Source organism: Aulonocara stuartgranti (genome assembly GCF_965226115.1).
Source record: "Aulonocara stuartgranti genome assembly, chromosome: 3".
Lineage (NCBI taxonomy): Eukaryota > Metazoa > Chordata > Actinopteri > Cichliformes > Cichlidae > Aulonocara > Aulonocara stuartgranti.
Window position 1 is genome coordinate 44,179,165 of NC_138941.1, and position 10,188 is coordinate 44,189,352.

Below are 10,188 nucleotides of genomic sequence, written 5' to 3' on the forward strand. Positions count from 1 at the left end.
ACAATACATAAACCTTAAGCAAAACTGATACCAAGAAAAAAGAAATGTGTGCAGGGTTTTGTTCAGAAACATTTTAAAACCATCACTTGAATCCAAGATGGCTGTTAGGAAACAATTACTAACTTGAACTGGTTCAGAAGAAAAAATGTGGTCATTTTAAAGATGAATAAAAGAAGCTGAAATACCTGTCATAGTAAATGTAGTTGCATTTTCCCAGAAAGAGACAAAAAATATGATTACCATGAATGTGTTCAACAGGAAAACCCAGAAATATACTGACACAAGAAGGGACAGTCAAACCACCAGGGGGCGATGTGGGACCTGCTTGGTGGAAGTTTCAATAGTCCAGGCACGCTTTAGCCTCTTGAAAAGTTGAAAAAGAAGGAATAAATAAAATTAAAATTTAATAAAAAATAATAATAAGAAGAACATAAAATGAAACGATTACAGTTTGTCACTTTATTCTGAATCCTGCATCGGGTCCTTACCCCATTTTATACATTTACTCTTCAATATAACCCTCAACTTGCATTTTTCACCCATCCCTCTAACAGGCAGGTAGATTCCTGCCTCTGATGATATGCTGCTTATGTGTCTTTTGGTATCATGGACACAGCCTCTGTGCCTCAGGTATATTTATGCTGTTGTTATGAACCACTTCCTCTATCTGTTAGTGATGCATGCTGTGGGCAGTCATCTCTTGTTCCTCCTGATCGCCATTTGTCTTCTGGTGTGTTTGTGTTATTGTTAGTAGAACAAATTAAGAAAAAGCGCAATAGGATTATTAAAATGATTAATAATTAAAGCTAAAGCCCCAGGAAGCTTATTTACTGGTTTGTATTTTCTTTTTGTAATTTGTTGGTGACACAGACCTAACAATATATATTCCTGGTAGAACAAATAGCATAGCTTTTGCACAGAGGAGTTCCTGCATTTTAAATTTAAGTTTTGGTAATTTAGCTGCAGATAGTCAGATCAGCAGGTCAGCACAGTTAGACCATCATCTTTAAAATGTGTCTTGAGCAGGCTGATGGATAGTTTACTTCTTCCTGTGTTAAGTCCCCACACAAACCACAACCTACACTATTAAAAGCCTCATCATGCAAGCACAGACACAGACTGCAGAAAACAAGAAAACATGCATGTTTTGTTATTCTTCATGCACAACCGTGCCCTTGTTTCAGGGGAAAGGATATTCACACACACTTGTCCATCCGAGTCATTTTTATCCCTCTTATCTTATCTATTCTCATCCACTTTTGCACACTGTGATTCTCAGTATGTACATGCAGTATATACAAAGCTGTGCTGTTGGATATTCAGCAGTCACTGGTGCTTCATGCTTCCTGCTGAATTGTTAATAGATAGTTACTCTAAACTCTGTTACTTTCACATCTCTGATAAAGTAAATGACGGATTTTTCTGTTTCTGTGTTAATAGAAAGCTCCCCCAATCAACACTCTCAGTTGTTTTTTCTGTGCTAACATGTGAAAGCACCGTTTGACAGAAGGAAACAGACGTCGTTCCTCTTTCAACAGCGATGGTTGGTGGTTGGTTTTGCTATCGTAGCTACTTCATGCACAGCATTGTGCTGCTGCTCTGGGTCTGCCTCTACTGTAAGTACACCTGTGCTTTCAGATCTCTGTGACGTGTTGTATTTGTTTGCCTCATTAACTCTAAAATGAGGCAAACAAGAGTACCTGGAGGTCAGGAGCACTTCTCTTGCGAAGTGGAAGAGAAGTGATGTGTCTTCCTGGGAAGAGCCTTGGAGTGTATTTTTGTTGTTGAGTTTCTAAATGCAGTAGTGGCTTTAAAGTATAACATGTTAATTTTTATAATCTAATTAAAGGAACTAAAGGACTGATCACCCCTTCAGCTGCTGTTACTTCCTGATTTTTTTTTTTCAGTGTTTGTTGTACGATATACTTTTAAACATGCTTATAGGCTTATATTGCTTCTCATACAGTACATTTCTATGCAGTAATTGTTTTGACAGGAACGGGGGTGTGGACGTGTTTTTGCAGACATCTGGATCTAAGTGTTGGTTCTCTTCTGTTTAGAGTAGAGATAAAAATAAAATATTTTAAAAGAAAAAAAAGAAAAAATACAACATGTATTCACTAGAAAGGACAACGTAGATGATTATAGTGCTATCAAAAAAGTGTGAGTCAGACATGACACTAGCAACAGAAGCATTTCCTGAGTATCTCCACCAGTGGAAGCAACACTGGCCAGAAGTGATGAGCTCACAGCACAGAGGGCAGCTGTAACCTTTGCCCATGAATTCTCTGGTTTCACCATTTTTTTTTCTTCTTTCAAAACACTATAGCTTTGATCATCACATAGACTGTTGTTTTGTTAAAGTATATGTTGTTATAAGTATCTGCTATTAATGAACAATTGAGTTTAACAGACACATGTTTTTCTAATCCCTTCCTGAAAGTTTAATTTCCATAACTTCAATTTGTTTATTTTCTATGGTGTGTTTTTTTTTGTTTCTTTTTTATTCATTTGTTGTGCTATTTATCCAAAAGTTACAAGATTATTAATTATTTGTTGTCCATGTAGAAGTAGGAACATAAAAAATCATTAGTAGAGCCATGTTGTGTAATATTTTTTGCCATATTTGAATTTTAGTTATGCCAGGTCATTTATATCATAAATGTTATTTGACATAAGTTGTTGTTTTCATTCTATAAGTATACTTTTTTCCTTTTTTTAATTGTGTGTTTTTTTGTTTTTGCTTTAAGAAACGCACTTTCGATACTATAACTGGAGGATAAGGTTATAGGCAGTTTGGCCAGTTTTTTTCTGACTCACTCACTTCTAACTCAAACAGTGGACTGTCACAAAGATATGTTTCTATATATTTGCAGATGTGGAGGCTTCCAGTGGAAAACGCATCATTCATAAAAACGTTGGCGATACTGTGGAGCTTTCATCAGGCTTACCAACTGAAGGTGTGACTGTGGCAACGTGGAGATATGGAGGAATAACAGTGGCAGGCAAAGATGTGGGTGTTTCTAAAGACTCTCCATTTAAGGACAGATCAGAGCTGAACCCTGAAGACTTTACTTTAACAGTGACAAAACTGACTCTTCAAGATTCTGGTGATTTCACTTTTGTCTCAGAGGTGAATGATAAGCAAAGGCCTTCAGTCACCATCACTCTGCAAGTTCACGGTAAGAGACTTTTTTTTTGCTTGTTTGTTTTAATTCTAAAAGCATCCTAATGAAAAGAAACCCCAGTAGCTCTTTTTTAAACTTTCTTTCCTCTTGATTACTTTATTGATTAACTTGTGTTTTCTGTGCTTTCACAGTCACCTTAATGTGTTAATGTTGAATACGTATTGTGTAAAATACTAATTAAATGACTTTATTTTATATTTTGAACTTTATATCCACATATCTGTTTATTGATACTAATCCGTGTGAAATACAATGCAACAGTTTGTAATGGTTAATCAACCTCAGATTTTTGTTGTTGTTCTTTTTACTGCACATCTGTTATTGTGTGTTTCCCAGATTTTTTAGTAACTTGAAAATTAAGATGAAGATGAAATCATTTAGATATTTGCTCAAATAGCAAATCCTACTTGTTTTTGCTCATCATAACCCTAACCCATCATTGTTCTTGATTTGACTTTATTCTTGTCAATGTCCTTTATTGTGATGCTAGTGATGCGTCCATTAGGCATCTGAAGGTTGTGCAAAATGCTCCAGTGCGTCTTTTAACTGGAAGAAAAAAGTCTGAGCTTATTAATGCCATTTAATTTCACTGTCTTTCACTGTTTTTGAGCTTTTTTGTTTTTTGCATTTTTTAGACCAGATGTTACCAACTGGAAAAGCAGTTAAAAGTACTTATCTGAATTTGTTGTTGTAATGTTAGTTATATATATTATTTTATATTTTATATAATACATTTTCAGAACTCCACATATACTTTAAGCTCTGACACAGACTCTCTCTCCTTCTGTTTTCTCATTAGAGCCCATAGCTAAGCCTGACATAAAAATCAGTTCTACCTGGATTCCCTCAAATGAATCATGTAAAGTTCTGCTGGAGTGCAGCACAACTGGTGATGTCAGCTACAAGTGGACTGTAGGAAAACAAACACTAACTGGTCCCAGGCAACAATACATCATCAGGCAGGATGGAGAGACCAATGTCACCTGCACAGTTTCCAATCATGTCAGTGAGAAGTCTGCATTTCAAACAGTGAAGTGCAGCAAAGATCATTCACACAGAAAAGAAACAGGTATGTGGAGAGTAACTGAGGTTGTGAATACATGTTCTGCTTATATAAGTAATTATTACTGTTTGTGATTTCAGAGTGCAGCTCTTCTTCTTCTCTTCTCATGTTCATTGCTGGGCTGTTTACTGGTGTATTGATCACTCTACACTGAAAAAAATATGTTGTTGGATTTACTTAATTCAATGGTGGACATTTGTTGCACACAGATGTTTTGCTTTGGCAGCAACTTAAACAATTGAGTTAAATTAACACAATTTATTCATGTTCAATAAACTTGTGCAATTTGTGTTGATAAAATGTGACTTAAACATGTTTTGATGAAGTAATTTGAGCTCTTGGAATATTTTAATCCTTCACAATTTTCTCACGTTATCCCAACACGATTCAATAACTTTTACCCAATACTACTTGGTCACTTAAATACTACATGTTATCTTCAAATTACATTTTGCTATTATATTCTAGTATCAAATACACAATTTTCAAATGGAGGCCTTATAACAGATTATATTGTTCTCTTCCAAGATGGTTGCTGGCATCCACCAGTAACCTTTCAAAACAAAATGTCTAATTTCACTGCAGTAGGTAAAGAATTAAACTGACATTACTCCTCTACTGAATCTATATAAATCAACAGTTAAATAATGTCAGTTCTTCCGTGTTCTCTGGAATCAATCACAGCAAAGAAATTGGACTGTTTCTTTTGAAAAATGTTGGGAAAGAACAATACAAAACATTCTATTTAAGGCCTCTGACATCAAGATTCAGTTAAACAACAATTATAACTAAACAATTTGAGGTAATGTTAGTTTCCATTAACATTAAATTAGGTTACTGAATTGGCAAACACCTTCCTATTAACACCTCCCATTTTACCCCAATAACTAAAGAAATTAGCACTTGCAGGTCAAAAACTTTATTCAAGAGACGCAAAAATAACATTGATACAGTGACTGTCAAAAATTACAGCACTGATCATACTGTGACATCTTGGTTCAAAACAGCACACTTAGAAATATTCAACGTTCTTTACTTCAACTGAATGAAACTGAAAATACCATTTCACACGACCCATATGGGATATTTAGACTGTATAACTGTTCACGCTACATCTCTTCACTAGTAAAAGAAAGAAAAAATACAAAGAGAAATTAAAAAATGCTGCCAAACAGACAAACAGAACTTGTACAGAGCAAAAGGAAAAACAAACAACAACAAAAAACGGCTCGTCCTCATGGCAGTTGCAGAGTATATAAAAATGAACCCTGCGATCCGTTCCTGGAATTGAGCTTCAAAAATGCAGCAGAACAAGTGTGAGATTTAAATGTCCTCTCACCTAGAGCTGGTCACCTCACATGCATAACAGTGAGCTTCGTTGCAGGAGCAGTTTTGTCTTAGTTGTGAGCTTTTCTTGAGAGCTGAGTTGCATCCAACTCCATTACCACCCATTGAATCACCTCAAAAGTGTAGCAGAGTTGTGATGGGTAGCTCATGTTGAAGGAATAAAAAAGGTCCAAACAGCATGGCTACTGCAAAGGTCACGTTATCCAGATCTTGAAGAACAACATCAGAAAAGTCATTGCCTGCCGCATCCTCTGGAGACAGATGTTCATTGTGGTTTTCTCAATCTGTGCAGTGGCCTCAGTCAAGTCCTGGTTAAACACAAAACATTTCTTTAAGATTCCTTTTTAAACTCATCTCTTTTGAATCTACCAGTTCTAATGTTAGAGTAATTTAAACCAATGCAAGCAACATAGTAAATAGCTATAGCCAAAGAGTGGCCTGCCATGCTGCCATTCATGGTCTAACAGAGTTTCTAAGAGAGGGTGAAAAACATAATAATTTCAAATGCTTTACATTAGTTTTTGTTAGAAAGACACCGGCCCATCAGAAATCCAGGTTATGTCACTCAGAAGATGTTAGAATTTAGACTTTCAGCCCCACAATTTGGTTAGCTGTTGGTCAGTTGGTCATTTTTTCAAACAAAAGCTAATATAAATATTGGTGGGATTTTCCTTTGTTCATTAGAATGACAAATTTAAAGTTTTTTCACACTGATGTGACCCCTAATACAGGGGTGGGGATGGGGCCTCAAGGGCTTCACTACCAGGCCTCATGTGAACTTCAAATTATTAAAGAGGACTACTGGTCCTAACCAGTCCAATGAGGATCAAGTGGATAACTAAATGCATTTTTAAATGTTGCAAAGCCACAATCTACTCATAAAACACTCACCATGAACTCCTGCACCAAGATGTTGCAATTGTCTTTCACACAGATGCGGAGCACTTTGATGAGGGACTCCGAGCATTAATGTCATCCTTGACTATTATAACAAAGAAAACAGAGATTTGTGAACTTTTCAGTAGCACAGAAGAAAATGATCCCAGACAAAAACTCTTGACTTTTTAAACCAGTCAACATGCAACACCAGCATCTACAAAGCAATATCAAAAGTTCCTGTTTGACATCAACTTTATGGATATATAGTTTCCAGAACATTTATTTTTAAAAAAAGATAATTTTTTCTCAGTGGGCCAGTAAATGCATGACGAAAATTATGGCATCCTTTTAGTGGAATCATTACTCACAGGTAATAGTTGACTGTTTCAATGGATGTAGCATAAAAATCTTTTACTGACCTAATGCAATACATATACACTTTGTAGTTAAAGAATTTTAAAGTTCTTACTGTCATTATGGCAGCTACATCCTTTAGCTTTGTGCCCTGTTCCCCCGATCACTTTGCAAACACTTTCAGCAGACTGTCAGAGAAAAACTCAGCTCCGTCAGAAACCTGTAAAGGCATGGTTGGGATGCACTGGAATGCTGCATTTTATCTGAAATGACATAAAATTATTTTGAAATAACAGCAGGCACTGTGCTTGGTTAATCAGTAATGTTTTGTTGAATAAAAACTGTGTTTCCAGATCTTATGGGATTAAAAAAAATCCAAAGATGTTTGTTTCTGATTTGCAACCCAACAACCCACAAGTTACAACCTCATTTCAGTTCAAGTGTGCATTAATGCGAGTCCAGTAATCACCTTTCTGGCAATACATACAGGTATAAGTTAAACCTATGGCAGATTTTGGATCTCTCAGTTGTATTAATAGGGTGAGTATGCATGCACCTAATAATTATAAAAAACCCATTATAATTAAGTTACAGAAACGAAAATAGAATATACTTTCTTACCATAACACCTTGAACCCACAATCCATCAGCTGACTCCTGGTGAAATGCAGAATAGAGGTCATCTCTCAATGTGCAGCAAAAAAAACAAAAACAAAAACAAAAGGACAGCAGGTGAGGGCAGGAGGGGTAGGGATGTAAGCTAGCACAATGCCGCTGATGATATTAGCTAAAGCTGTTCAATGTCCAAAATCTCACTAACACCACGGTGCAGTAAATACACAATGTAACTGAAGAGTCAGTTGACAAATCTATTCACACAGAAAACCAAATTATGTTATGAGTGCCTCGTAATTAGGTTTAATGTGATATTACGGCTCTTGTGCCAAAGACAAATTCAAATGAAAAAGCGCCAATTCTTTGACAACAGATAAAACAGCAAATAAGCTAACGGCTCTTTTTTAGCATGTTACATGGCGACACTCTAGACGTTTAACTACATTTGGCTGAAATATGGTAAAAATGAATTCAAAAAATCAAGACATACCAAAAACGTAGAGTTGGCTGCTCGACTTGACTGAGATGGATGCCTTTTTTAAACCACGATCCAAAGCCCGCGAGATGAAATCACGCGTGGTTTCACGAGATTTAACGTTGCTATCTTATTGACTTACTTCACCTGAACATGATATGAACAATTTAATACACCCTTTCTGCATATCATGTAGTTTTTACACTATATAGTTACATTTAACTTTAAAACATGAGGCAATTGTGTTAAATGCATGCAAGATGCTTACATAAATCCAAGAGATGGCCAGTCCCTTTTTTTCAGTGTACTGTTCCTCTTTCTGCTTTACTGCATAAAGTCAAAGGGTAAGATTTCTTGTTAATGCTACTATTAAAAATGTTCTCCTAATCTCCGAATCTCATAATACTTTCTGTTTTGTTTTTTACAGGTCTGTGTCACAAAAGGTTGGTGTCATGGTCCTGGGTTTGGGGCCCCAGTGTTTGTGTTTCTGGTGTGTCGTTTTTTTTGTTTGTTTCGTTTTAGCCCATATTCTTTGATTTTGTGTGTTTCATGGTATAGGCTTCTGTATTTCTAGCTCCCTATAAGTTATCTTTAGGATTGTGATTTCTAGTCTTCAGGTTTTGATGCTGTGCCTCTCCTGTGTACCATGTGTCACATTGAGTCAGTTATGTTCTCATATCTGTGTTCCCTCCTGTTTCCCATCCCCTCATTATCTGTGTCTATTTAGTCCTCTGTTCTCCTCTTTCTTCTTACCTCCCAAGTCCCAGTTTTTTTGTTTTTGTTTTTTTCAGGTCTCGGGTTTCTCTTTCCCAGTTCAAGGTTTTGTGTTTCAGGTTTCTGTATTGTTTTTCAATGCAGCTCGGCCTTATGTTTGCACGTGGGTCCACGCTCCACACCGTCTCCAACACAGACGTTACAGTTGCTGAAACTCATTAACAGCAGGAATTTTAAAAAATACGTTTATTCTACTAATAAGAATATGTTTTAATTATTTCAGGCTCACACAGTCTGAAACAATCATCCAGGAAGAAAATCAACAGCATGTGTACTCGGCTCTTTCCCACGGTCAGGTCTAACACTGTTTACCTGCTTTCATCAGTCATATTATATTCTTCAGGAATTATTCAATGTTAGATCATTTGGAGATGTTAATAATTGTGACTTTGACTGAACTGTTATTAACTTGCAGGTGATCGTTGTGTTTATGAGACAGTTAGAGGATCTGAAGATGCTGGACCAAGTACAGTACAATGATGAGCCATCAAAGTAATAAATGGGAACTCTGGGATTTCAAGAATTTCATTTGTGACATTCTTAAACTATTCTTACTGTATTTCAGGTGGATCACAAATACAGTGCATCAAATCAGACTAGACGAGCTGCAGTTCTGCATGTCTGTGGTATTTTTTGGGTGCCTTATTTTAAATGTAATTATTTTATCAATTATTATATCAAATCATCCTATTTAACCCCCTCATGCACGAATTATGACAACCTCAATCAGGATTTGTTTCTTATGTATTTTTATGCATCTTTAGGCATGAAAAGATGTATAAAAATACTTAAGAAACAAATCTTAAATGAGGTTGTCATAATTCATGCATGAAGGGGTTAAAAAACAATAATTACAATGAAACACGTCATACATCTATAGTACATTAAACAACCAGTGGGTGGTAGGGTATGGAGAGACACATCAGTGTCCAATATAGTGGTTTATGTGCAAGTTTACCTTCAACACTGACACACATACAAGAAAACAGCTTTTGAATAGCTTCCACTGTAGTGACCACTATTTTTTTTTTTTTAAACTGGATGATTTAAGAGGATAATTACAAACAGCTCATTGTAACATTGAAGGTATAACACCATTTTTAATGTATAAAGTGTCATGTAAGCCTGTCTGTTTCATATGACCTGGTTTGAATTATCTTATGAATCTCTGAGAGGAAACAATAAATTGAAAAAAAAAAAAAAACTTTTCTGTCATTTGCTCACATCTGTCCGTTTGACTGCTTATTTAGTTAAAATCCACTGTTAACAAAACTAGTGAAAACTATAATGTTTAAAATGTAAATTTCTGTAAACCTTTACAAATTATGTAAGTTTGTCTTCTTTTTATAAACATGTGGGTAACCAACATAAACTAACATGAGTATCTACTTTTGTAGCTCTGAACTCGATCAGAGTGGCATACCAGTTTTCCACATATATTAGCACTTATGACATATAGTGTTTGTTATTTAATAATTTAATCTGTTCATATT

The 10,188-nt window shown here is 35.7% G+C and overlaps 1 protein-coding gene and 1 long non-coding RNA gene across 5 annotated transcripts; one reads left to right on the forward strand and one right to left on the reverse strand.

Moving 5' to 3' along the window:
- Positions 1–1,515: 1,515 nt before the first annotated feature.
- On the forward strand, positions 1,516–9,887 carry LOC309702793 (uncharacterized protein). Its single transcript, XM_082527421.1, has 9 exons — positions 1,516–1,616; positions 2,877–3,182; positions 3,988–4,257; positions 4,332–4,397; positions 8,227–8,265; positions 8,349–8,364; positions 8,919–8,986; positions 9,111–9,161; positions 9,261–9,887. Exons 1-9 carry the CDS (start codon positions 1,541–1,543, stop codon positions 9,293–9,295), a joined length of 927 nt encoding a protein of 308 aa, XP_082383547.1. The 5' UTR covers positions 1,516–1,540; the 3' UTR covers positions 9,296–9,887.
- On the reverse strand, positions 5,269–8,230 carry LOC309702810. 4 transcript variants are annotated; one of them, XR_014275734.1, is made up of 6 exons: positions 8,190–8,230; positions 7,937–8,068; positions 7,453–7,488; positions 6,947–7,094; positions 6,490–6,580; positions 5,269–5,906 (listed from the first exon to the last, which is right to left on the reverse strand). It is a non-coding gene; the product is annotated as an uncharacterized lncRNA (long non-coding RNA). The 4 variants fall into 4 exon arrangements; XR_014275735.1 differs by having other exon boundaries at positions 7,937–8,224; XR_014275736.1 differs by having other exon boundaries at positions 7,453–7,516; positions 7,937–8,224.
- Positions 9,888–10,188: the final 301 nt, after the last annotated feature.

What these genes read in the sequence shown, in the direction of transcription:
- LOC309702793 (XM_082527421.1), top strand. Translation starts at nt 1,541, where the DNA reads ATGGTTGGTGGTTGGTTTTGCTATCGTAGCTACTTCATGCACAGCATT. An exon ending in GTACTCGGCTCTTTCCCACG is followed by an intron (nt 8,987 to 9,110) that starts GTCAGGTCTAAC and finishes ATTAACTTGCAG; the next exon opens with GTGATCGTTGTGTTTATGAG. An exon ending in ATCTGAAGATGCTGGACCAA is followed by an intron (nt 9,162 to 9,260) that starts GTACAGTACAAT and finishes ACTGTATTTCAG; the next exon opens with GTGGATCACAAATACAGTGC.